The sequence below is a fragment of the Lacerta agilis genome, chromosome 1 (genome assembly GCF_009819535.1).
Source record: "Lacerta agilis isolate rLacAgi1 chromosome 1, rLacAgi1.pri, whole genome shotgun sequence".
NCBI classification, from domain to species: domain Eukaryota; kingdom Metazoa; phylum Chordata; class Lepidosauria; order Squamata; family Lacertidae; genus Lacerta; species Lacerta agilis.
In genome coordinates this window covers 121,434,773-121,461,825 of record NC_046312.1, presented here as the reverse complement: position 1 = coordinate 121,461,825, position 27,053 = coordinate 121,434,773, and the positions used below count along the sequence as shown (strand labels likewise).

Below are 27,053 nucleotides of genomic sequence, written 5' to 3'. Positions count from 1 at the left end.
CCTCTGTACGGTTCCGCTCCCTGAGATACATTTTGTTTTCCTCCAAAAGCACATTAAGTCCAACTGCTGCACATACATATTGAATTACTGTAGATGTTGGATTTTCACTCCAGCAGACAGGGCCGGGCCTTAAAGCCCAGCTCAACAGTAGCCTGGCCGAGCCACAATTGGGTCTTAACTTTTTTCCCCTTGTCTTCCAAATGTTTCCTGTGTCAACTACTATTTCCCCAATATTGCAAATTGGGAGTTTTGCCCACTTTATGGAAGGGTTGTAGTTCAGATTGTTGTTATCCTCATATTGCAGGTGTGGAACAAGGATCACAACAACCTCGTATCTTTACAGCATACTGTATTCTGGATGTGTGCAGGCGCTGATGTATACAGATTTATGACAAATCTTGAGCACCTATTTTTTCCCCTTTATTTTCTATAAAATCCCAGATTCGATATAATCTGAAGAAATATCTGAAGAAGTGTGCATGCACACGAAAGCTCATACCAAGAACAAACTTAGTTGGTCTCTAAGGTGCTACTGGAAGGATTTTTTTTATTTTATATTTTGTTTTCATATAATCATCAGTTTGTCTGGTGCTTTACAAAGTTCAAGGGGACAAGTCCCTGCCCTGAGGACCTTACATTCTAAGAATGGGAAACAACAAAGGGGAGAAAATGGAAGCACAGATAAACAGGGAAGCAATATGTGATTGTTTCAGTTACACATGCTTAGGCTTAGTTGCAGGCTGAGTAGGGCAAAGGAACAAGAGATGCAATTTTTAAAAAACAAAATCCACCCTTCCACTCCAATCCATGTTACTTCAGCACTGGAGATAGGAAAGAGTTCTACACTGCATCTCAGGATAGCAGCTTGACTTGGGATGTAGTACTAACCCCATGGCAAGCACAGCTCTCACTTCAACACCAGCCCATACCCCACCCACAGCACCTGCTGCCTGGGTGGGGGGTGGCTGCGTAATGGAAGGGCCATTGTGGAATTTGAAATAAGAGAGGTGGCATCACAGAGGTGTTCTGAGCAGCAATTCTGAGCACATAGGGCAGCCAGGGAGCAGGTGACACTCAGGATCACGGAGCTCGGGTAACGATGATGAGTTATTGCATTGATATCCCACCTCCCTCCTCCAGAGCTCAAAATGGCATTCATGGTTCTCCCCCTCATTTAATCTTACAACAGCCCTGTTTCATGGCTAGAAGCCCTTTTCGCCCTTAAAAAATTAATATTGTAACATGATTAATTCGCCAGCAGAACTTGGATCTTACGAGCAACAGAAATAACTAGAGGCTAGTTGTGTTATGGTTACGATATAAAAAAGTGAAGGATAAGGTGCAGCAATGAGATGAAATTTAAAAACAACAACACCACAGAGAACGGGATACGAAGTCGATTAAACAAGCAATAGTTTTATTATGTGTTGGAATGCTATGTGAAATTTGTGGAAATTTAATAAAAACAAATGTTAAACACACACGCGCAGCGGGGCTGAGGGTACAACGGAAGCAGCGCCTTTTTCAGTACACAAGGGACCCCGCGCGTCTGTAGGCCGAAACTCAAGGGCCGCTTGGGCGGAAGCAAGGCCCCAGACCCTTCCAGAGCAATCTCGTTCTCGTCTCTATGGTTTCCTCGGCCAGCGTATACCCCGCCCCGCCCCGCTTGCCTCATCCGCGCTGCTCCGGAGTTTGCGCAAGACTCTCGCGCCTTCCTCCCTTCCTCCCCACGCCCTCCCGCCTGTCGGTCCCAGATAGCGGAAGTCGACGTCGGCGAGTGGGCGGAGCTCAGCGGGCCCCTTCCATCTCGCTCGCTGTGTTTGTCCCGATCTCCACACAAAATGGCGAAGATCGCCAAGACTCACGAAGGTAAGGGACGGGGAGGGCTGGGCCGGGCCTTCTTCTCCGACTCGACTCCGGGCCTGAAACCCTCTTCCGCTCCCCCCACCCGCCTCGCGCGCTTTGGGGGAGCCGGAGGGCCTTCTTCAGGCGGCCCAACGGTTCGCGCGCCTCGGTCGGGGCTAGGCCTGCGCGTAATGGCGTCGCTCGCGCGATCTCTTCCTTCTTCCTTAAGGCTCTGGCCTCTCCCACGCGCCTTTCCTGCGGCCTCCAGGCCTCAGCGCAGGAGACCCACAGAAAACCCAGCCAAAGGGGTGTGTGTGTTGGTGTGTTTGTGAGAGAGAAGCGTGTGTGAAATGCTCTGGTCTGGAGCAGAAACCAGCGTAGCCGCTACACCCACCTTCTCCCCCCCCCCCGAAAAAAATTCACAACATGAACACCTTTTTTATTTGTTTTTATTAGTTTTACAGTACAAAACCGTGCGCGCAACACCGTGTTTCTCAATACTTGCCGCGGAGGGCAAGTGCGAAAAGGAAATCGGCCCCTCGCATGTAATAATAATACACGCAAGACGCGTGCAGAGGGCCACGGTTTCCTCTTGTTTCACTTCGTGCCTGCGCTTTATGATTTTGGCGGTTTTAAGTGAGTGTTCAAAACTCCCCTCGTTCCAGGGGCGTTTTGCGACAGGGGATTTCAGTTTCTGAGCTCTGGGCGCAGTCCTGCGCCTCAGATTTCAGATGAAAACTGCGGAGTGGAAGGAAAGGAGGGCCTTTTTTCTGCCTCCAGCTACTCTCTGAAGACTGGAGAAGAGACCCTCTTAAGAATACTATGGGGGATGAGCAGGGGAAGGACTGGACCGTGTGAAAAATGAACATCCTATTTTAGCTGCAGTTCATTCATTTTCAGCTTTGTATTCTTGTTATACAAAAGCCTAGATATTCTGTTGTTGTGCCCATAACCCAGGTTTAAGGTGCCATTTACCTTATAGCTTACATATCTCAGTTTCTAACACTGGCTTAGGCAAAGGTTCTGTTTTTATAAACAGATTTATAGATAGTTGTTTAATAAACAGTGTTTGTATGGTTTTCGCCCGTGGCCTTTGGCTAGTGCAAGAAAGCTTGTTTGCTTGCTCTTTCAGCTTTTGACTCAGTTTGCGGAAACGGCTCATAGGGGAGGGAGGTTTATTGCTTAACTTTGAGGTGTTTTTTATAGCAGGTCGCCTGCTGGCCACGTGGCCCAACAATGTCATGAAACACACTCACACTGAGGGAAACTGCTAGGAGATGCAGAAGTGAGAAAGGAGGTCAAGTGAGAAGGCGGGCGGTTTTCATAGTCTTAAGCGGCTTTTCTGCAAGCTTTGTGGCATGTGCAATTTCCTAAGTGCATTGGTGTGTTTGGAGAAATCTGGTTTTGCCCTTGGAACGTAACCAAGGGCGCTTGTGTTTCACTTTAAGCTTGATACCATAGCAAGTGTCTGCCTAGAAATACCTACCGGTACCTGATTGAACAGCTTTTTTTTTTTTTTTTTGGTAAGGCACAAGGGATGAATGTCTTAGTTTAAAAGATTATGAAGGCAGTAGCTTTCCAGACAAGGACATTGAACGAGTTTAATTGGGAATGTCTTCTTCCCCCCGAAACCAGGAATGATGCTGTTGTATGCAGCTGGCAAAGAATGAATATACTTGTAAAAACCAAACAGAAAAAATCACATTCCCCCGTTGATGTGGATAGAACCCTGTAGCAGAGGAAATTCTCCACTGCCTTGTCATCTTTCTTCCAACTAAAGCAAGATAATCTCTTTCCATCTGTGGTTCAGTACTGTAGTTTAATATATAGATGCTTTCTTTGCGAAGATGTGACTTCTGTAGATTAGCATTTAATCTCAAACACATTTACTGGAAAATGTCAAATTAATATTGTCCAAACCATTATTCTAAGTAAGTGTGGTTTGGATTGCAGTATTAGAAACTGTCTTCTCTTTCATATTTTCCCCATCATTGCTGCAACATTTATTATTGCAAGGATTCTTAACATAACTTCAATGTGAAATTATAAATTATAAGCTTGTAAAGTATAAGAATATATAATTTATGGTGCAGTAAGCCTAATCATAATAATACATACTGATCTTTATTATTGAAATTGGATGAGTTTACTTTTATTAAGTGGAGATTAAATGTGGGCACCTCAGTTTTACTATAGAATGGATTTAAGATGGTTCTGTTGGAGGCAGAGTGTTCTCAATACAGTAGTTGGGGTATGTCTAGTTCCATTATGTCATAGCCATGATTCAGAGTTAGACAATCCTAACATTAAATTTAAAAAATAAAAGTGCAGGTCTAGAAAAGGCTAGATAAGTTGAACTCAGAAGTAGGGGGTTGGTTCATATGAAGTACCCCCATTAACAAGAGGGCTTTACTGCCTGAGCAACAGGGCTTCCTCTCTCTTGTCTCTCACTGTGCACCTCCAATTCTGTTCTTAGAGCTTCACCAATACTTTGGAACAGATTTGGGGAGCATGCAGGGAGAGGAGAGAGAGATGAAGTCCTGTTGCACAGATTGAATACTTGGTTCTAATGGTATGACTTGTTGGATGCAGCCCTAGAGCAACATGTAGTAAAAGTAGTTAATATAGCTTAACAAGAATTAGTTCCTTTCTTGCTTAAACCGCTTAATGCAAGCCATTCCATATGTAATATCTTATGAATGGGTAAAGCATCTGGGCAGGCAGACTATTTGTATTTATACTAATTGTGCCATACCTGGTGGTTCGTGCAACTTTTTGCTGATAATAAGACAAAATCGGACATCTGTATGCAATTGGGATCATGTGCTGCATCTTTGATTTTGCAGTTTTGGCTGTAGCAAGTTGTGGTGTACTGTATACAGGGGACCCCATTTGATAATAGCTTCTGTAGCAAGGAATTACTAGAACAAAAGATGCAGGTATAGGGTTTTGAAGCCCAAATGATAAAACATTCATTTTGTTTACTAAAGTGGTGATAGTTCTTAACAAACACACACAAACCATTGTTTCCCCAAACTAGGAAAATAATGAGAGTGCAGTCGCTTGCTCTTATCCTAATGGTATTTGTAAAGATGGTTCAAATAATGTTAATGTATCTATACTTTAATAAAATCAGCAGTTTTTGTTCGTAAAATAGTATATGTAGCATGGATAAGAAACTTAAGTATTGTATACATCTCATTTTCAGCTAAAATTTAACCCCCCCCCCAAAAAAAGGGGAGCATTTTTATTTTTCATAGCTTTCTGGGAAATTTAAATCTGTAGGCAAGAATGTGGGGGTAAAGGATCTTGAAATATATGTTTCCTGTAACTTTGCAGTTATTAGATATAAGCCTATTTTGTTAGTTTTTAGGGTTTTTAATGTATTGTTTGCTGCCTTGGACTCCTTTGGGAGGAAAAGTGGGGATAAAAAAACTAAGAAGAAGAATAGCCAACCCCTAGCCACACAGGAGGATGAGAAAGCACAGAAGACTCACTACAGCTAATTCCTGTTATGTTAGAGCAGGCTTCCTCAAACTCGGCCTCCAGATGTTTAGAGACTACTATTCCTATCATCCCTGACCACTGGTCCTGCTAGCTAGGGATCATGGGAGTTGTAGGCCAAAAACATCTGGAGGGCTGAGTTTGAGGAAGCCTGTGTTAGAGTGACATGCAAATATGACCATTTTAGTGCATGTTTTATTATCTGGGTATATTTAGAAGGCCTACAGGAGAGTTGTCATAGTATGACCTTAAAGTAGGCAGGTCCAACAAATCCTGCAAGTGAGGCAATATTTTATGAACAGTGATAATAATAGTTATTAATAGAACTTAAGAGTTGGAAGGGACCTTGGAGGTTACCATCTCCCTCATCAATACGACTGCAACTTTCCCAACAAAGTTATTTCATCCTCTGTCAGGCCCTTGGTCTTTTCATAAGTTACACTGCTTCCCAGGAATATGCTCACTCTCCTGACCACACCCCTTCTCTGTGCCCTCTTCAAGTCCTTTTACTGTGCTGGATTGCACCCCTCAACTATGACAGTGCATCTTGATTGCCTGAATGGAGGATTTGTGGTGTGTGTGTTTATCTCAAAACCTTTGATGTGTGTGTCTCACCGTACAAAAGCATAGGTTACATCAGTGATAGCGAAACTTGGCCCTCCAGCTGTTTTAGGACTACAATTCCCACCATCCCTGACCACTGCTCCTGTTACCTAGGGATGATGGGAGTTGTAGTCCAAAAACAGCTGGAGGGCCAAGTTTCACCATCACTGGGTTACATTCATTGGTCCACCCACCACTTGCTTGCAGTCCCAAAAAGGTTTCCCCTTAAGGCGGGTGTCTCTTGATCTGAATATTTCCACCCCTGACTTACCGGTAGTACAGTAGTTTCCTACATATGCTGTATGTGTTTAGCACTGCAGAACAGTTGCTAGATTGCTCTTTGTTTATGCCTTGGAGAAGTTGAGGAAATGCTTCCACTAATACCTTTGGTTATGCTTTTGTGAATCAATTTTAAAATATATATATATTAAAGCATTCGAATGTACCTTTGTCATAGATATTGAAGCACAGATTCGAGAAATCCAAGGCAAAAAAGCTGCCCTTGATGAAGCTCAGGGAGTGGGCCTTGATTCTACAGGATATTATGACCAAGAGATCTATGGCGGGAGTGATAGCCGATTCGCTGGATATGTAACTTCAATCGCAGCAACTGAGCTAGAAGACGTAAGTACACCAATACGTTACTGTCAAAACAAATTCTATCATATTGTTGAAATTGTTCTTAAATGAAAAGGCATGTAGGTTTTACATTTCCGACAACAGCTCCCATTTGAAGTTTGCAAAAAAAACCTTCCATCCCGAAAACCATAATTTAAATACAGAAACGAACAATTAATTAAATCTTAAATGTTCCTGTTTGTATAGGATGACGACGACTACTCTTCTACAAGCTTGCTTGGCCAGAAGAAACCTGGATACCATGCACCAGTGGCACTCCTTAATGACATACCACAGTCAACCGAACAGGTGAATTTTTCAGTGTTGTTGTTGTTGTTGTTCAGTCGTGTCCGACTCTTCGTGACCCCATGGACCAGGGCACGCCTATCCTTCACTGCCCCCCACAGTTTGGCCAAACTCATGTTAGTAGCTTCGAGAACACTGTCCAACCATCTCGTCCTCTGTCATCCCCTTCTCCTTGTGCCCTCCATCTTTCCCAACATCAGGGTCTTTTCCAAGGAGTCTTCTCTTCTCATGAGGTGGCCAAATTTTTCAGTATATAATACAATAAGGAAGTAGAAACTTTATATTTCCATTTCTGGGAGGAATAGTGGGAACAAAATACTCATAGTGAGAGGTGTGAGAGATTTTACCTGTGGCCGTGCACACGAACATACGCAGTGCATGCGAATTAGTAATTTATTCTGTCAGCTGCTGAAACCTCCATGCAATTGTGTGCAATGATTACATTTCGTTGTGTGCTACTCATTGTTTTTAAATTTTAATTGTATTTAATCTGACTTCTTCATTTAGAAGCATTTGGAAGCCACGTAATAGTATTAAACTAAGTGGTGTACAATATTTTTAAAAAACCAATATGATTAAAAGTACGGTACAGCCTAAAACCAATAAAACATTGATATATATAAATAATAGGAACATGGGGAGTGAAATTTAAAAGGATCTAACCTTATGGGTCCAGGGGAGCAATTCATGGTTATTGCTTTGTGTATGGCAGGGGGAAGAGTGTTCCGTAATTCAGCTGCAATGGCAGAAAATGCTCAATTTCTCGTCATTGTCCAATGTTACATTATAGTATATTTTGCCACCCCCATCGTTCTGCCTGGACACTGAGGTCCAGCGCTGAGGGCCTTCTGGCGGTTCACTCACTGCGAGAAGCAAAGTTACGGGGAACGAGGCAGAGGGCCTTCTCAGTAGTGGTGCCCGGCCTGTGGAATGCCCTCCCATCAGATGTCAAAGAAATAAACAACTATCTAACGTTTAGAAGACATCTGAAGGCAGCACTGTTTAGGGAAGTTTTTAATGTTTGATGTTTTAATGTATTTTTAATCTCTTGTTGGAAGCTGCCCAGAGTGGCTGGGGAAACCCAGCCAGAAGGGCGGGGTATAAGTAATAAATTATTATTATTATTATTATTATTATTATTATTATCATTATTATCCTGGATGATCTATGTCACCTTAGAGGTTTGAACAGGGGAAGACTGGTAACCAAGACTGGACTTTATATATAACAACAAGACCTTGAACATGACTTGGGAGCTGTTTGGCAGCTAGCATAGTTCCCTTTGAGCAGGTTTAATACCGGTATGTGCTTGTCCAGGTGCTCTGCTTAACCTTCTGCGCCAAACATAAGAGTGATTTGGCAAAAGACACCAGCTGTGAAGTTTACTGTTGGCAGTGAAGAAAAATTCTTGCTTTGGAAGGGTTTTATAGGGAATAGTAATTAACTGTTTTTAAAATAAAAGCTAAATTAACTTGTAAGTGGAATATGGAATATAATCAGCTACGAACTGTAGTGAATTGGGAACACAATTTTCGTTCAGCTGAAGTAGTATTTTCTTCAAGAGGAAATAGAAAACCTTGGAGAAATTTCCTTTTTACATTGCTGATTCACAAAAGAAAACCTCATTTTGTGTTTCTGGTTCTTAGTATGATCCATTTGCTGAGCATCGCCCACAAAAGATCGCTGATCGGGAAGATGAATACAAAAACCGCAGGCGGATGATGATTATTTCCCCAGAGCGTCTTGATCCTTTTGCAGATGGTAACTTACTTTCTCTTTTTCACTGGCTCTTACGAGTTTTGTTCCCTTAAAATTGTCTTTAGCCCTTTGATTTCTGTTGGCATGCTTATAAATTCAGGAATTTTTAGTTTATGTAGTTTTAAGAGTTGGTTGAAATCGTAGTTTGCCATTTTGTTCATCTTTTATAATACAAATTTTCTTTCCAGGTAGAAGGACAAGAAAATAATGAGCCATTGCCATAGAAACACAAAGGGTTAAAGGTTTCTCTTTTTTCTTTTTTGCTTTGGGTTATGTATACTATACTTTGAGCAACTTGTATATTTAGTGCTCAAGAACCTTCCAGTTTTCTGGAAGGGTTCAGTCCAAACTTAGAACACAAGAGAATTGCTGCTTTTAAAATGCTAAGCAAACATAGCAGTTCATTCTCAGTAGGAAGATTAGCTACATGAAGCAAAAGTAACATTGAGAGGCTTTGGTACTTTTTAATAGTTCAAGTCTATTCTGATGATTTTAGACTGTAGGTCAGTGCAAGGGGCAGTAGTGGGCCTGATGGAAATTTTCCTCAGGTGAGTCAGCTTGACAGGTAACCTGAGGGCACCTGTTGGTTAAAACTATAATTGGTTGCAGGTTTTTGTAAATTAGCATTTCAGCCTGCATGAATTGACAGGGATATGGATTTTACTTGCTTAACTGTCATTGATATAAACATGTATTGTCAGAATTCACAGGCCCATACTAACTGTCCTTAATTTCTTTCCTACAGCAGTACTGCTATATGCCAGTCCTGTCTGCATTCTTAAGGGTGCAGTTCAACACATCCTGTGTAGATAATGGTGAAAAAGTATCCCAAAGGAAAGTCCTTATCAAAGCTAGTGTCAGAATGACACTGCCAATTGGGCAATGATCTTCAGCATAGAAAATGTATTAAGAATTTTATTTTGTCCTAAATATTAATGCTATACTACCTGTATAGCCAATCTGCACATTAAGAGCAGTGCTTCCTGGCTAAGTTTGTTACTATATAGTTGGGCTTCTGTAAAATATTTAAAAGTTAGAATAAAATTTAAGATATAGATTGGTATATCTTATGATGTGGGAAAAACAATCATTTGCCTGTGAGTATCCTTATAGTGAATATAGTTTATTGGAATCAGCTCACAATGTAATAATTGTGCCTTCAGAATCAGTGGGGGGAGAAATTGTGTGCTCTTTAAATGAAGCCCTTTAACATGACACCACAAAAAGGAGAATCTGGGAACGGTTGTCCAGATTCATCGAAGCATATACGCTGGTCTGTATGATTAAAAAAAAACAATTTTGAGTTATTATCTAGGTTTACAATAGTTCGTAGTCAGATAGCATAGGCTTTATCAGCTTGAACAAGGTAATGTGTTGATTATAAATATCTTTCCAAAGTGTTACTAATGGTAAAGAGATAATTTTCTAGGCTTCTATTCTGCTGCTTGAAGTCAGAACTGCTGATGGAGACAAAGGCACGAAAGTGTACGTATTCCGGATTAGCAACCCAGGAACCCATCACTTCTGAAGACTCTTTTAACTGTGCTGTCATTTTATCATTCTTATCTCCTTTAAAAAAATATTTGTTTTAAACTGTTGTAGTTATGTTTGTGTTCAAACAGGTTAAATTGATCAGCAAAGTGAATAAACGTAAGATACATGTAATCTTTTTTTAAAAAAAAAAATCAGTCAAAACAGTAAAATTAATTTTGGCATAACGTAATATTAGAGTAGGGCAGTTTTAAAAAGCCAACTTTTCCTAATCTCCTGTACTTATTATACTTCTGTCCTGTTGCTGTTCTCTTCTGCAGGAGGGAAGACACCTGACCCTAAAATGAATGCGAGAACGTATATGGATGTTATGCGTGAACAACATTTGACAAAAGAAGAGGTTGGTTAAAATTCCACTTTAAATTTTAATTGGTTGCAGTCTAGGCTGATGTTCAGAGTGATCAGGCAGCTTTTGAGAGCCCACCAATGCTCAGATCTCATATGAATTGGCTCTCCTCCCTCTCCATCCTCTGTTAACCTGTTTGTCTAAGTGCACAAACAGTTTTAAATTTTCCTATATCTTTTGGAGCAATACCATGTTAAAGCATTGTGAGGAAATTAAATGACGGGTGGCTCACAACTGCCCACTGTGGATCATAGTGCTGTTGCCAGTAAGTTCACATACGGAGGCAGCAGACATTGGAAGGCACCCAGAAGATGGCCAAGAGTTCCTCAACTCTGGTCCTAGTGCAACTGCATGTGACGTTCTTGGTGGACAATATGTGCAAATTCAGTGAATTGAGTATTGTGGATTCAGCAAAAAGAGCAAAACATAATTATCATGGTGAATTTGCGCATGTTTTTAGGAAGAAAACATTTAATTGTCTTGTTCTTTTGGCCGAAACATTGAATCTGTTCACAAATAAAAATCCAGGCTTCCGAGCCATGGTATGGAGCACCAGGAGCAAGGTTCCTATCCCACGCTTAGATCCAGTTGAGCAGGAAGAAACCATTTATTGTCAGTTCAGACGTAATGGCAAAGGATTGCTTGCACGAAGCAGGAATATGTAAGTTAGGGAATCTGAGCGAGGGAGCCCATACCATGATTTGGAGGATCAGGAATATTTTGAGTACATCCTGTTCAGTGTAGCCTGTTGATATTTTTGGCTAAATTATTTCACAATAATGGGCAGATGCTTATCTGCAGAATTAAATTATAGCAGCAAAAAAGAAAGAAAGAAAGATTGCAATTAGGGGATAGCCAACTGAATAGCTTATAGGTTTACAAAAACGCAAATAAAAGTGTAGATCAAAAGATTAGCATAGGAGTGTGGAATTTATTTTAAACCGACAGTATTGGAGGAATAAGTCATTTATTTGTTTTATCTTTTAACAGAGGGAAATTAGGCAGCAACTAGCAGAAAAGGCTAAGGCCGGCGAACTTAAAGTCGTCAATGGTGCTGCGTCCCAGCCACCATCAAAACGCAAACGGCGTTGGGATCAGACTGCTGACCAGACTCCTGGTACCACACCGAAGAAATTATCTAACTGGGATCAAGCTGAGGTAAGGGGGTGATGATAGTGGGTGCTTGTCTCAAGTCATTGAGTTCTGGGGTTCCACGAGCCTTTGCTGTTATTCAACACGCCCATTATTATTATTTTTTAAAAAAACAACTGTATTTAGAGCTATCCTTTTTTCTTAAATTGTGAATTCAAGGGCCACGCCTGGCTTACAGCACAGAGAACAGTTAGGTAGTATGGAGGGCATGGTATGCTCACCCGTTCAACAGATTTCCGTGGAGAGGGTAGTCCCTAGCACTTTGCCTCTCCTTTCATACAAACCAGGCATATGCATAAAATGCACTGCACATATAGCAGTGTTCCCCAACCTGGTGCCTTTCAGCTGTTCAATTGGCTGAAATTGATGGGATTTGTAGTTCAAAATATATAGAGGGCAATATAGAGGGCACCAGGTTGCCTTAGGACCTCTCAATCAATGCAATGCTCTAGTGTGGAATATATAAAAGCCACAAAGGTGAATGAAAATACCTGCCAGGTTAAAAAAAAAAAGACAACCAGTGATCTGCACCTGATAGTTGATGTGAATCCCAAGTATTTTGCAATCTTAAGTACTTTTGCAAGTAGAGCAATATAACACCTGTTTTTTTTTTTGTTTTATTCAGACCCCTGGACATACTCCGTCTTTGCGATGGGATGAAACACCTGGCCGTGCAAAGGGTAGCGAGACACCTGGAGCAACACCTGGATCTAAAATATGGGATCCAACTCCTAGCCATACACCAGCAGGAGCTGCAACACCTGGGCGTGGGGATACTCCTGGGCATGCAACACCAGGCCACGGAGGCGCAACTTCCAGTGCACGGAAAAACCGATGGGATGAGACGCCCAAAACAGAAAGAGGTATTTTTATCATCCTGACCTGTTATTTGCTTGTCAGTGTACGTGAAACCCTAAGGTCAAATCCAAAGAACCTCAAGAAGTTCTGTGCAGTCAAGGAAGTTCTGGATGTTTTTCTCAGGTAGCAATCTCCTTTCTTACTATTAACACTAAGAAGAATGACAGTTCTCTGTTAGATGCGTGTGTCTTCTGACCAAAGGGACAAACTTAATCTTCCATTTTAGCAGGTGAAACCCCTCAGATGTGTTTAAAGAAACTTATTTTAATCTTGATCTCTGAAATGAAAGCTAATAAAAGGATTGCAATCACCCAGGAAAGCTGTGTATAACTAACACAGTTTTACTTATTTGCGAGTAATGTTCATGATTGCATTTGAACGTCTTGGGGAAGTACGAGTTTTGAAAAGGTTCTTGAAACCTGCAGTGAGTTTTTCACTTTCAGAATAGATTGTCTCTCTGTACACTGGAATCAGCTTGAAGCAAATGGATTTTCTTTTACAGATACTCCTGGACATGGGAGTGGTTGGGCTGAAACGCCTCGTACTGATCGAGGTGGCGATTCCATTGGTGAAACACCAACCCCTGGGGCAAGCAAAAGAAAATCACGTTGGGATGAAACGCCTGCAAGCCAGATGGGGGGGAGCACCCCTGTGTTGACACCCGGCAAAACACCAATTGGTACACCAGCTATGAACATGGCAACCCCCACACCAGGTATGCTTGAATTATTTTTGTAACAGCCCAAGCATAAAACATGCTGGAACTCGGCAACGACCTAATGAAATAGAAAAGCAGTTTTCAAGCTTACTCTGCTTATCCCAGAAGGGGCGTGTGATGCTTTTCTGCTTAAATAATTCGAGCTTGAAATTTGGTCGTGTGCGATAATGATGAATATATGTCTTTGCTTGTTGCGCCGTGCATTTGAACAGGGAGATCATTTGATGCCGTTAACAACATAATCTGTTTATTTCAACGTAGGTCACATCATGAGCATGACTCCTGAACAGCTCCAAGCTTGGCGGTGGGAAAGAGAAATAGATGAGAGAAATAGGCCCCTTTCTGATGAAGAACTTGATGCCATGTTTCCTGAGGGATACAGGGTAAGCAGATGGTTCCAAGCCATTACTTGCAGGATAAGCATGAATTTAGATAATGTTTTTCTTAACTTTAATGTGACTTGTTCAGGAACGGACCTATGTTTTGAATATTGTCTGCATATTGTGAATCAGGACCTGGCTGATGTTTCCTCTCCGTTCGTAGTAACCTAATACAGTAGTTTTTGTGCCTGCACCTTGAGCGATCCCTTTATTATTTTGCTTTTAAAAATCTACCATGAATGGTCTCAAAATACTGGATGGAATCCAGCCATTTCCTAAACTTCACCATGGGAACCTTGGTAGTTCAGTGGATTAGAGCATGGTGTTGATAATGCCAGGGTTGCAGGTTTGATCCCCTGTCAGGCTTCTACATTGCAGGGGATTGGACTAGATGGTCCTCAGGGTCCCTTCCATCTCTGGTTCTGTGATTCTATTGGGCCTAACCCAGAGGAGCCTTTTACTTCTTTGTATAGCTGGGGCCCCACCATATGTCAGGGTCCCTCTGTAATTCTCCTCAGTTTCAAAAGCAGTTTGCATTGGAGAGCAAGGTGCTCTTAAGGGGAAAGCAGTCTAAAAAGCCCGTGTGCTTAGAATTACTTGCTCTCTGTCTCTCTCTTTGGAAATCTTTAGTTCACACTAGCCATGGTCAGTGCTTTCAGTCTGAGGTGCTGAATTCTCCTTGGCAAAGCTGCTCAGGGTCTCTTGTGTCATCCCCTCCAGCTTAAGTAGAGACAAAATTGGAAGATGACCATGCTAAATTCAGTACGTGAGAGTTGGGCAAGATTTTAGAGCTGGCTCGCAGCACCTCACTTTCCCAGTGACATTAAGGAGGCCTCTACATTGACGCACAGGCTTCTTCTGGGTCTCCTCCAAGAAGCTGAGAAAGATGCCAACTGGCTGAGATCCAACAGATTGGACAGAGTTGTTTCCTGAGCAGGCCCTTGAGAAGTGGCACTGCTCAGGTGAGCAGCAGCCTATAAATTACCACTTCTGAGCCAGTTGGGGGCAGTATGGTTGCCAGCTGGCACATGGCTGTTTGTGTGTAACAATTTTAATCTCTCTGATGATTGGTTTGAACACTTAACCTTTTCATTTCAGGTTCTCCCTCCTCCAGCGGGTTATGTCCCTATCCGTACTCCAGCTCGTAAACTTACCGCGACACCAACACCTCTGGGCGGCATGACTGGATTCCACATGCAAACTGAAGACAGGACCATGAAGAGTGTCAATGACCAGCCCTCAGGAAATCTTCCTTTCCTAAAACCAGATGACATACAGTATTTCGATAAACTACTGGTGAGATTTTGGCTTGTCTGTGTTGTTTTCTTACACTGTATGGAGGTTGGCGTTAAATGTGTATTAACCAACGTACTTCTGATTAATCGTAGGTTGATGTTGACGAATCAACACTCAGTCCAGAGGAACAGAAAGAAAGAAAAATAATGAAATTGCTTTTGAAGATTAAGAATGGCACCCCTCCCATGAGGAAGGTAAGTTAGATCACTGGCCCTCTTACATCCACTGTTTCTGCTCACTTTGTCTTGTGTTTGCCCTGTACTTTGTGACTGAATTTTATTATTATTACGTTATATAGGCTCATTTTATAATTTCTTGCCGGACCTGCACAGCATTTTTGGTTCCAAGACCCATCGTTACTAAAATATTTAGAAGAGTGTGGCTGTGTTTATTTAGAAAAACACAGCTGAGTCATGTACAAAACCTCTTAAGTGACGCACAGCAAAAATAAAAACAGCAAAGATTGAAAATAGAAATCTCACATGCAGCTTGCCAGTCACATAAAATTCATTTATGATCTTGTTGAGATTCCTGTATTTCAGGGGCTTGGAGTAGAGGACCCTTAGGGTTCCTTCCAATTCTACAGAAAAGGCCTGTCAGTAAAATGAATCTTTGAAAGATGTCTAAAAACAAGGAGCATTAAATGCCATAGAAACATATTTCTTTATTTTAATTTTTTGACTTGCTGGGCTTTAAAATGAATAGAGCAGACTGTATCTAATGTCATGTTACATTTCCCCTCTTCCACAGGCTGCTTTGCGACAGATTACTGATAAAGCTCGTGAATTTGGGGCAGGCCCGCTGTTCAATCAGATTTTACCCTTGCTGATGTCACCAACTCTTGAAGACCAAGAACGCCATTTGCTTGTCAAAGTTATTGACAGAATCTTGTACAAGTTAGATGACTTGGTCCGACCATATGTCCACAAGGTTTGTCTCACTGAAATTTAATACTTTCATTCTGAGTGACATAATTTTAATGTAAGCTTGTGATGTGTATATTCAGAATAACAGATGATTGCACTCTCTATTGTGTTGTAGGCTCATAGTTATAAATATATTAATTCCACAATTAAATATAGAAAAAAGCTGTGTTGTTAAACACTGTTGGTGCCTTTAAATTTTGAATTCCAATTTATTAGCTTAGGTCCTTAAGTCCTAACTGCCACAGCTATAATATTAATTTTGGAAGTAGAAATGGTGCTTATTAGCATTACATTATTAGTGCCAGGTACCAGAATAGGATAACAGAATTGCAATGTGGATTAAATGAATGCAAACGAGGGCTTCTTTGGAATTGAAAAGCATGGAACCTTTAACTTATATGACACTCATTCTTGAGTTTAGCTGCTCCTGGAATTAACACAGTTTTAAAGCTGTATTTGCATAAAATCTAAATGTTTAACTTTCATTTAACCCTTTTCAGATTCTTGTGGTCATTGAACCGTTGCTGATTGATGAAGACTACTATGCCAGGGTAGAAGGCAGAGAAATTATTTCCAACTTGGCTAAGGTAAACACACCACAAATTCTTCCTTTTTATTATGCTAATACTAGCAGAGATTGAAAACTTGACCTGGGATAACATAATAAGCATATCAACCAATCTGACTTCATATTGTGAAGAGGCAAGATACTGTTGCTTTATGGCTTTGAAAAGAGAGCATAGGCTTGCCAGATCATGAATTTAGATTGTAGAAATGCTTTGTGTAAGCCAGCAATGACAGCCTGTTTGCTTATTTTGTCTTTTCAGGCTGCTGGACTGGCAACAATGATTTCCACTATGCGACCTGATATCGATAACATGGATGAATATGTTCGTAACACAACGGCTCGAGCCTTTGCTGTGGTCGCCTCTGCTTTGGGCATTCCATCCCTGTTGCCCTTTTTAAAAGCTGTGTGTAAAAGCAAGAAGTCCTGGCAAGCTAGGCACACTGGTATCAAGATTGTGCAGCAAATTGCTATTCTTATGGGTTGTGCCATTTTACCTCATCTCAGAAGTTTGGTTGAAATTATTGAGCATGGTAAGTATCATGCGTAAAATTGCATAGTGCTCAAGTTCTATAGTAGGGGACTGTGTTTTAACTGAATGCTGTTAATGCGTCATATAACAAATCAGAGCATCTTTTTTCGTATTTGCGGATTTTTATGAAGTTTATAATTGTGCAAAAAGAGAGAAAATTCAGCCACCTTCATCATTTGGCTCTGGCGACATTAGCAATGACATCCCTCCCCACAGGAACCCATAGGTGGAAGACTAGCTTCTGGAATGTGCTGACTTTGCAGTAGGATGCATAGACATTTCATCAGCATAAGGGGGGAAACAACTGCCTTTGCTTTTAGGACATGAAAACAAACGGCTGGTCCCAAACAAAAAACAAAACAAACCCATTTTCTCAGAACAAAACCAGCTTCATTTGAGGAACATCCTCCTCCTGGCAAAGTGCTTCTCAAAACATGGGTCACTGTGGATCAACACTGTCCATCCAAGGAGACTTGAAAAATCACAGCATCTTTGACTTTCTCTTTACTTTGCAGTAAAGTCTGCTGTGTGTATGAAAGCAGAATGCAGAGGAGAATTTGGACTATTCATAAAATGCATCTTACCTTTAGCTCCAGCAGCAAAGTGTGCATTTTAGTTATTGCATTACTGCAAGTGACTAGCAGCTGGCATACCAATGTAGTGTGCACTTGGTGGTGGAGATAATCTATTTTTAAAAAAGAGAAAGAAAGAAAAGGAAGTTGTAAAATTGATGTTAACTGAGAGTATGTTGCTCAAGGCTGGATGCTATGCTGAAGTTAGGCTTGCAGTTCTGTGTGCTTCTTGGTGTTGTGCTACTCTTCCAGTAAGATCTTTTTACACAAAGCCATACCAAGGCCTGGGACATTGGTCAAGTACTGTAGTCATACACTTTAGATTGGGGTGTAGATTTGTGATACACTTCGGCCAAAAGGCTTATCACCACTGGATTAGGCTGTAGGCTTGGGATATTCTCACTGACTTGTTGAGGTCTCTCTAAGACATTGGTTTATAGCTCCAAAAATACTTCAACATGAATTCTGTGATTTTGGTAAGCATAGGGTGGGATCCAATTTAATGTCTGCACAAAAAGATTGAGAGTTGCCATTGTTGCACAGGTGGTAGCACACAAAGCTAACAGGTCAATGAGTTGCAGTTGTGCCACGGGGTTTCACAATATCTCTCACAAGCACAAGATTGTGTGCAGCACTTGTGTTGTACTAAGAAGGGACTCCTGTTCACAGAATGCCTGATGTGTTGCAAGCTGACTGCCACAACTGGATATATCGCCTGTAATGTGTTTGTTGGGCCCTGGTTGTGTCTCTCTGCAAGGTGAAATGAGCAATGTGTTTGTTTTGCAGGCTTGGTGGATGAGCAGCAGAAAGTACGCACCATCAGTGCTTTGGCTATTGCTGCTTTAGCTGAGGCAGCAACTCCCTATGGCATAGAATCATTTGACTCTGTTTTGAAGCCCCTGTGGAAGGGTATACGCCAGCACAGAGGAAAGGTAAGCCTGAGTTGCCCCAATCAGCTCATTTTTAAGAGAACACGCCTGGATATTATTGACTTTTAATCATTTTTCTATAATTATGTACCATCAGGGTCTGGCTGCCTTCTTGAAAGCTATCGGGTACCTTATTCCACTTATGGATGCAGAATACGCCAATTACTATACCAGGGAAGTAATGTTGATCCTTATCAGAGAGTTCCAGTCTCCTGATGAAGAAATGAAAAAGATTGTGCTGAAGGTATGCAAATGTAATATCTGCTGATTGTTATTTGAGGCTTTAAAGAGTTGGGTGTATGCAAATTACAAAGAAGCTTATACTTCTGTGTGCCGGGGGAGATGTATTGGTAACTGTCAATTTTAACTTCTTAATAAACATTAATAAAATGTAATGTTTTATATAATATTTTATACATTTTACACAAACAAACACACACACCCCATACGTACGTGTGTGTGTGTGTGTGTGTGTATGTGTATGTGTATGAATATATAAATAAATAAATACATATGGTTATGAGATAGACATGGATCCTGAAAGGTAATAGTCTCACCTTAGTGCAGAAAGGAATACTGAGATCAAGAGAAATGGGGGCTTGCTTAAGAGCAGCCCAATGAGTTTGTGCTTGAGCTGCGCTTTGAATCTGGAGCTTCCTGGGTCATGCACTTGAATGCATTTTTTAATTAGTTGCCTCATAAGACAATTTTCTAACATACTGCTTTTCCAGAATCATTTTGTCTATTTGAAATTTGGTATAATGAAACTTATCATAACTTTTTCCCAAGGAGAAATAGGGTATTCATGCTGGCTGTTTCCTCTCCTTCCAGGTAGTAAAGCAGTGCTGTGGAACAGATGGTGTTGAAGCAAACTACATTAAAACAGAGATTCTGCCCCCATTTTTCAAGCACTTTTGGCAGCACAGAATGGCACTGGACAGAAGAAATTACAGACAGGTACTGTTGGCTTCTTAGTTAGAGAAGGCTTTGATGTTGAACAGATTTGGAAGTGTGTTGGAAACAAGCAATACTTGTATCATCATGGGTAAAGCAGTTTCAGAAGAAACCATAAATGCTAATTCTGGGTAGATTACAGGAAGCATTATTATTAATTTCAACCATTTGTGTACCACTTCACACCTTAGTTTCTAAACGATGGACATTTTGGTTAAAACGATAAAAGAACTATGTTTACACTACTGCTAGTTTTAATGCAAACTTCAGTTGCATTAAGTTTGGCAGTTCTTATTCAGTGAGATATTCAGCTCAGATATGTTGTGTTTCAACTACCCACATATAGTAGTAATGCCACCAAGAACAGAATTTTAGCACTGCAGTTTTATGCATACGTCTGTAAGAGTAAGCCTTTTTGAACATAGCAATTACTTCCAGGTAAATATGCATAGGAGCAGGTTGTAAGTTACCCACATAGAATTATCAGTAAATAAGAGGGGAAAACTTTCCATCAATTGCAGGCTTTAGATCAATCTATATGGCCTGTTCCACACTAATAGCGGTCCTGAAGTTTCTATATTTGCTGCATACTAGCAACCTCCCAAAACCTAATTTTAACGCTCACCCAAACTCTTTGTTTTTTATCCCTGAAACATAGTTTTGCTTCTATTTCTTTTGGGGGGAACAGAATAGGGGTGGTATGGAACTTGCTTATTAAAAAAATAAAATGAAAATTGCCTGTTTCAGTTGGTTGACACAACTGTGGAGCTTGCAAACAAAGTCGGAGCAGCAGAAATTATTTCCAGGATTGTGGATGATCTGAAAGATGAAGCTGAGCAGTACAGGAAGATGGTTATGGAGACAATTGAGAAAATCATGGGGAATCTGGGAGCGGCTGATATTGATCACAAGCTGGAAGAACAGCTCATTGATGGTATCCTGTATGCCTTCCAAGAACAGACCACAGAGGTATATGAAAACACTCATAATTTCTATTCGGGATTAAGTTTAGAATAATGACTAATAATTGTGTCGGAAAGGGAAAATCTAGACTTTAGATTTTAAAATTTACCAGTAACATAGTCCATGCTCAAAGACAGCCCATCTGCACAAGCATTCCCACAGGTTATTTAGGACTCCATGTAGGTAATAAAAGTTGCTATCCCTTTAGTTGTGAGGGGCCATAGGAGATATCTGACTGAGTCCACACACTATTTTATTCCCAGCCCAACAAATGACTGACAACAGTCATCTGGATGGAGAGAGAAAGTACTCAGGCTACAGCCACAGGGTCCTTCCTGTCTTTGATTTTGAATGAGTGATACTGAGGTACTTGTGATGCTCGTGTCAGTTAACCCCACTTCAGTATCCACCCCTACTAAGCAGCTTTCAATGCTGAATTGTTTGTTTCCATTTTGGGGCTCAAATCAGCCTCATAGAGCTTTTACCATTCTGCTGATGTGATGATGCAAGAGTTCAGGGCTGATACCTGAAACGATGCTTGACTGTCAAGTCATGAGAAATGTAGATGGGGTCAAAACCTAGCCTATCAGAACGCGACAGTGAAGCTAGGAAAGTCAAATAACCTCCAGTGTTGGTGACAAAACAATACTAAGACATTCTGTTTTTATAACTTCCTTGTAAACAGGACTCCGTGATGTTGAACGGATTTGGAACAGTGGTCAATGCTCTCGGCAAGCGAGTTAAACCGTACTTGCCCCAGATCTGCGGTACGGTTTTGTGGCGTTTGAACAACAAGTCAGCCAAAGTAAGGCAGCAAGCTGCTGACCTGATATCCCGTACTGCAGTTGTCATGAAGACTTGTCAGGAGGTAGATACTTTTCCTTATCACTTTTCTTAAACATTGCCTTTGTGTCTAGAGACATTCGATTACAAGCTGTTGCTTCTTCTTTTTTGTTCATAGGAAAAATTGATGGGACACTTGGGTGTGGTATTATATGAGTACCTGGGTGAAGAATATCCTGAAGTGTTGGGCAGTATTCTCGGAGCACTTAAAGCTATTGTGAATGTCATAGGTAAGTGTAGTTTTTTATAACAAAAACAACAAAGTGAGTTTTTAATCTGGAAGGGTGGAAATTGAGACTCAAAGTATCCTTTTCTATGTTGAACAGGTATGCACAAAATGACCCCTCCGATTAAAGACTTGCTGCCAAGGCTCACACCTATCTTGAAGAACAGACATGAAAAAGTGCAGGAGAATTGTATTGACCTGGTGGGGCGTATTGCAGACAGGTAAATGATTTTTTTTGTTGCGGTTAAGTGTACAGTTAACCTTCAGGTCTATATTGTGTAGAGTATCTTTTATATATATGTGTGCACTGTAAATTCTTTTGCACTTATTAGTACCTCAAATTCAATCTTCATTGTAATGTTCAATCCAAAATAAATAGTGCAACTACAGCTTGCGAATCTAGGTGTTTGCGTAAAAGGTTTCAACTTCATTTTCTTCATTTAAAAATACCTTTCCTCTCTCTTTTTATCCAGGGGGGCAGAATATGTTTCTGCAAGAGAATGGATGAGAATCTGCTTTGAACTGCTGGAGTTGCTAAAAGCTCATAAGAAAGCCATCCGAAGAGCAACTGTGAACACATTTGGTTATATTGCAAAGGCTATCGGGTAAGCATTTTCATTACTGTATAAGCTTACAGCTCAACACAATCTACCGTATTTTTCCATGTACAAGACAGTGTTTTTTGCTAAAAGAAATTAGTCTTAAAATGGGGGGGGGGGGTCGTCTTACAGACGAATGGTGAATGCACATGTGTTCTGGTGCAGGCTCTGGTGCGGGTGGTCTGAGTTCATGTTCTGGCATGGGTGGCCTGGGTTCGAGATCTGGCCCGACTTCTTAATTTTGTGTTTAAAAAAATAGAGGTCGTCTTGCACTTGGGGGGCATCTTATACACTGAAAAATATGGTAATTCCCCCACCCTTAGAAGTAGTGTTAACGTCCAGTTTTCCAACATACAGGGTGATTATAAACTCCGACTGGGCCCATTGACATTTAATGGACTTAAGTAACTAAGTCTGTTGATTTCAGTGCTTCTGGGTGTCATCATGTGTATCTGGGGTTTGGAGAATGGAAAGTTAACACAACTGCAAAAAAGGGGGGGAGTTAGATCCTTTTGAGCCATGCATCTGAATGAAAAAACTGGAGAAACAGAGTGCGTCTAACTTAGTGAATCAATTGCAAACTCACAAAATGTAAATACCATCGAAAATTTGATGCTGCATTTATACCTTTTTAATTGATAAAATTAATCTGTGCACATACTACAAAGAGCAGGTATGACAGGCCTTACCCCAAGGGGCTTAGTGGGTGCCATGGTTCCTTTATTTTAACATTTTTTTAATGCTTTGTTCTTCCAGACCACATGATGTGCTGGCAACGCTGCTAAATAATTTGAAAGTCCAAGAAAGACAAAACAGAGTGTGTACAACAGTAGCAATAGCTATTGTAGCTGAAACCTGCTCCCCTTTCACAGTGCTGCCTGCGCTCATGAATGAATACAGAGTTCCAGAACTGAATGTCCAGAATGGTGTATTAAAATCACTTTCCTTCCTCTTTGAGTATATTGGAGAAATGGGAAAGGACTACATTTATGCTGTAACCCCATTGCTTGAAGATGCTTTAATGGACAGGCAAGTAACCCCCCCCCCCCCCCGGCTTAATCTGTGCTAGCGTCTTCATCTTTCATTTGATGCACTTCTTCTCGAGAATTTTAAATGGGGGACGGGCACAAGACTTGACTTGCTTTCTAGGCATATAATAAGCAAACATTGGAAGTGATAATACGTGATAAACGGCCTGTGTGAGCCACCAGTTCTGGGAAGAAGGAATGGGACTGATTTTCCTGGTTCCCAAGTGCCTTCCCCTTCCCTGGAGGGATAAGTGTTTAGAATCCCTGCATCTTTCTCTCTTCAGTATACATATAACAAGCTTAAACAATTGCCACATTGCTTGGCTGAACTTCATTTACATAGCTGTGGCTGGGAAAGATGGGGCTTGGTGTAGCGTAGCTTTCCACTTTTCTACTCTTTTTGGTTGATTAACATCTGCCCAGGGAGGCGGTAGTTAAAGCCACTCTGAATTATTCCCCTCCTGGACTCTGGGAACTGTTCCATCTGCTAGCCTGTTACTAATTTTTTTTTTTTTTTAGCAAGATCAACACTGGATACCAGTCTTGTTTCTGGGTACAATTTGATGTGCTAGTGTAATGTATGAAACTCCATAAACGGCTTGGGGCTAGAGTGTTTGAAGGCCTACCAACTCCCACATGAACTTGCTAGATCTTTAAAATCATCTTCAGACGCCCTTCTCAGAGTTCAGAGATTAAGCTGGTGGTGTCTGAGGAAATCTGTGAGGTACCAGCATTATCGTTTAGGTGCCAGGTTATTCTCCAAGGCTTCACGTGGTTAAGTGGCCTCTGCCGTTTAATTGTTCCCTTAATCATTTTTTATTATATTGTTTCCCGATTGTTATAGCTGCCTGCCTACTTCTTTGTGCTCTTCCTCTACACTTGTTGTGTGATTTTTACTGCTTTTAACGTGATAGGTTTTTATTAATATTGTGAGTTGCTGAAATGGAGAAGTATCTAAATGAATAAAACAGATTATAGCTCTCACCCAGACATACTGAATTGAATCTATTGAAGAGCACAGCAGGGAGAAGAGAGGATGGATAGTGGCTTTAAGAAGCTAAATATCGCCAAAATAGGTTAACTTCCAACATATATTCATGTTGCAACATACAGTCTGTCAACCTGGTGAAAACCAAACCTAAACACGCCTATGCAATTTCCTTTTCAGGGACCTTGTTCACAGACAAACCGCTAGTGCTGTGGTGCAACATATGTCACTTGGAGTATACGGCTTTGGCTGCGAAGACTCTTTGAATCACTTACTGAATTATGTGTGGCCCAATGTGTTTGAGACATCGCCCCATGTCATCCAAGCAGTTATGGGAGCGCTGGAAGGACTGAGGGTTGCTATCGGACCTTGCCGAATGTTACAGTATTGTTTACAGGTAAATTTCCTTAAGTAAAAATGTTTGGTTTGTGAGTAGACTGGAATAAATCCAGTATCGCATTTTTTTTGTCAGCGTTCTCAGGGTGATTTCTATGAACAAACACCATAAGCTTGCCTGAATAAATCAGGCAAGGAAAAACATTGGTTAAATATTGCACGACCGTATAACGGTTAACGAAGCAGGGGAGTTCTTTGACATATTAAGAACTATTGAAATACAATTGTAGTGGTAGAATAACTGCTGGAAAATTTTTAATTATAAGACACCTTTTTATTTTAGGGCTTAGCTCACTCCTGATAACTTGCCTTGAAGCATAGTATTTAGGGAGCCTTGATAAATCATTAGCTGAAAATAGTCTCAAATCAGTGTAACCTTTGGTTTGTGCTGTAACTGAGCTAAAGACAACAGTGGTTGTGATGGGGGAGCCCTCTGGGTGGATGTGAGGGGTTTTATGCATCTGCAGTGTAACTTTTGCCACTCCCGTCCTCTGTTCTCCACTATACAAGATGTTTTTTTTTTAAATGTTGAGCTTGAGCAGCTTGCAAGTTTCTTGGGGTAAAGGGAGGGTTAGAAGAGGGGAGAGGTATCCCCATTATGTATATATTTAGTTGTGAACACCCTTGCAATGCCTAGGGTTATGGCTCCCTATGGATAAACTGTCATTTCTTTGAAACAAATTAGAACCAACCAACCCACCCACCCCCCGGAATGTGATTTAATTCCCCTACTTTTATTTTCTTAGGGTTTGTTTCACCCTGCCAGAAAAGTCAGAGACGTGTACTGGAAGATCTACAATTCCATCTACATTGGTTCACAGGATGCTTTAATAGCACATTACCCACGAATCTACAATGACGAAAAGAACACCTACATTCGTTACGAACTCGATTATGTCTTGTAATTTTATTTCTCATTCATTTTTTGTGTTTAGTGCACAGCTATTCCACACTTGGTTCAGATCTGGTGATGTACAATTTTTAAGACACCGCAGATCACCGTAGAGCGGATCAGAGGCGCAGAGCTTTAGAAATCCAGTAGCATGATTTTTACATAACATGTCCTTGTTGATTTTGATGTTCAAGCCAGTAGTGACCAAGAGCAGTGATTTACAGAGTACTGGAAAGATTTCATTTTGGATTCATCTTGATGAGGATTTAGATTCCATTCCTTGTGTTTAAAGGGGCTGTTTATTTGAGAAATAAACATTTGTGTATAAAATATTAATGGTTATGTGTGTGTGAGCATTTTTCAAAAGGAAGACACTTTAACAAGTCTCTGATAGATCGTCAAGCAGTTTATGTAAAAAGGTGGCATACTGCATTTTAACCCTCTTTGTCATACCCTAGCTTTTGAATAAATAAGAGAAATGTTCACATTTTGATTGTGGTGTCTTCATCCTGTGCTTGCTGTGTGGCCGATCAAATCTACAGATTTTGTACTTGCTGAGTGGCAGTTTGTTTCTGACTTCGTTCACTCAATTCTTTTTTCCAAATCCCTCGCCAAATTCCTTATTCTCAGCAACTTTCTATTCTTGTATTGTGCTACTCTGTTGTTTTCTGTGAAACTGAGGTGAGATGTTGTAGATCTACAAAAAAGGGTTGTTTTCACTAAGCCTGGGAAAACTGGTTGATGGCTCTTTGTCCTTATGTGGACAACTCTGATAAAGAAAAAAGGCCAGTAGTCTGCGGAGACAAAGAATAAATTATTTCATTATTACTAGTTTTTTGTCAAGGTAGAGTTCTGCAAATTTATAGTTCCAGGTGAATAATGACTTCAGTTTGTAGGCATAAAAACAAATTATGCTTTAGTCTACACTAGCATGATTCAATGCATAGGGGTGGTATCCGGTGTGGGTGTGGCTGCTTGCAAAATGGGACTTTTGGTTTCTCAGTCCCCTGGAGCTGGGCAAGCAAAACGATCAAGGGCTTGAGGCACTTTCCTATAATGACTACTTAAAAATGTTCCTTGTGGGGTTTATTAGCTTGTAAGGTGCAGGAAAGTCAACTAAGCAGGCAGGGAAGTGACAGGTCTATAAAATCATGCACGGTATGAAGCAAGTTTATAAAAAGATGCTTTCCTACTTCACTCATACTTCCATAGCACAGGGTCGGCCCAACGAAACTGGCTGGTGGGAGAGCCAGGACAAACAAAACAACTAAGAGCACACTTCCACCCAAATACACAATTATTTTATGGACTATGCTATCATAAAACATCCTGGTGGCCGCTATCTTAGATACGAGTGAGATATGGTTATACCGATTTGTGGAGGATAAGTCTTATCAACAGAGGCTTAGAAATAGGTGGTATTCTGGGAGATTATGTTGAGCTAAAGATGATGTTGAAGCTGATGTTTCAAAAAAACAAACACCAAAAAACAAAACAAGCCAGGCCTTTTAGGAATAACGGAATTGGAAGCACCACTGAACTCAGTGCAGTTTACCTCCAGGTAACTGCACAAGATTACAAAATACATTGGATATTATCCTATGTACTGCCGCTGCTTTGAGATCTGTGAATGTGCCCTATTCTAACTCATAGTTAGCATAGGCCTCCCCCCCCCCTTTTTTTTCTTTTGGAGTGCAGGATTATT

At 40.9% G+C, this 27,053-nt stretch overlaps 1 protein-coding gene across 4 annotated transcripts; it reads left to right on the top strand.

The window, feature by feature from the left end:
* Nucleotides 1-1,730: 1,730 nt before the first annotated feature.
* Nucleotides 1,731-25,841, top strand: SF3B1 (splicing factor 3b subunit 1). Of its 4 annotated transcripts, XM_033169110.1 has the most exons (25): nt 1,732-1,869; nt 6,410-6,576; nt 6,778-6,879; nt 8,523-8,637; nt 10,446-10,525; nt 11,522-11,689; nt 12,309-12,546; nt 13,044-13,256; nt 13,521-13,642; nt 14,738-14,935; nt 15,028-15,129; nt 15,686-15,865; nt 16,362-16,448; nt 16,689-16,959; nt 18,317-18,462; nt 18,557-18,703; nt 19,291-19,416; nt 20,161-20,382; nt 21,062-21,244; nt 21,338-21,449; nt 21,546-21,666; nt 21,919-22,050; nt 22,801-23,073; nt 24,241-24,457; nt 25,203-25,841. In XM_033169110.1, exons 1-25 carry the CDS (start codon nt 1,842-1,844, stop codon nt 25,359-25,361), a joined length of 3,909 nt encoding a protein of 1,302 aa, XP_033025001.1. In that variant the 5' UTR covers nt 1,732-1,841; the 3' UTR covers nt 25,362-25,841. The 4 variants fall into 4 exon arrangements, 2 of the variants coding, with proteins under 2 accessions (XP_033025001.1, XP_033025009.1); XM_033169118.1 differs by lacking the exons at nt 1,732-1,869; nt 6,410-6,576; nt 6,778-6,879; nt 8,523-8,637 and adding an exon at nt 8,700-10,119; XR_004427840.1 differs by lacking the exons at nt 12,309-12,546; nt 13,044-13,256; nt 13,521-13,642; ... (14 more) ...; nt 24,241-24,457; nt 25,203-25,841 and adding an exon at nt 10,064-10,119 and having other exon boundaries at nt 1,731-1,869; nt 11,522-11,566.
* Nucleotides 25,842-27,053: the final 1,212 nt, after the last annotated feature.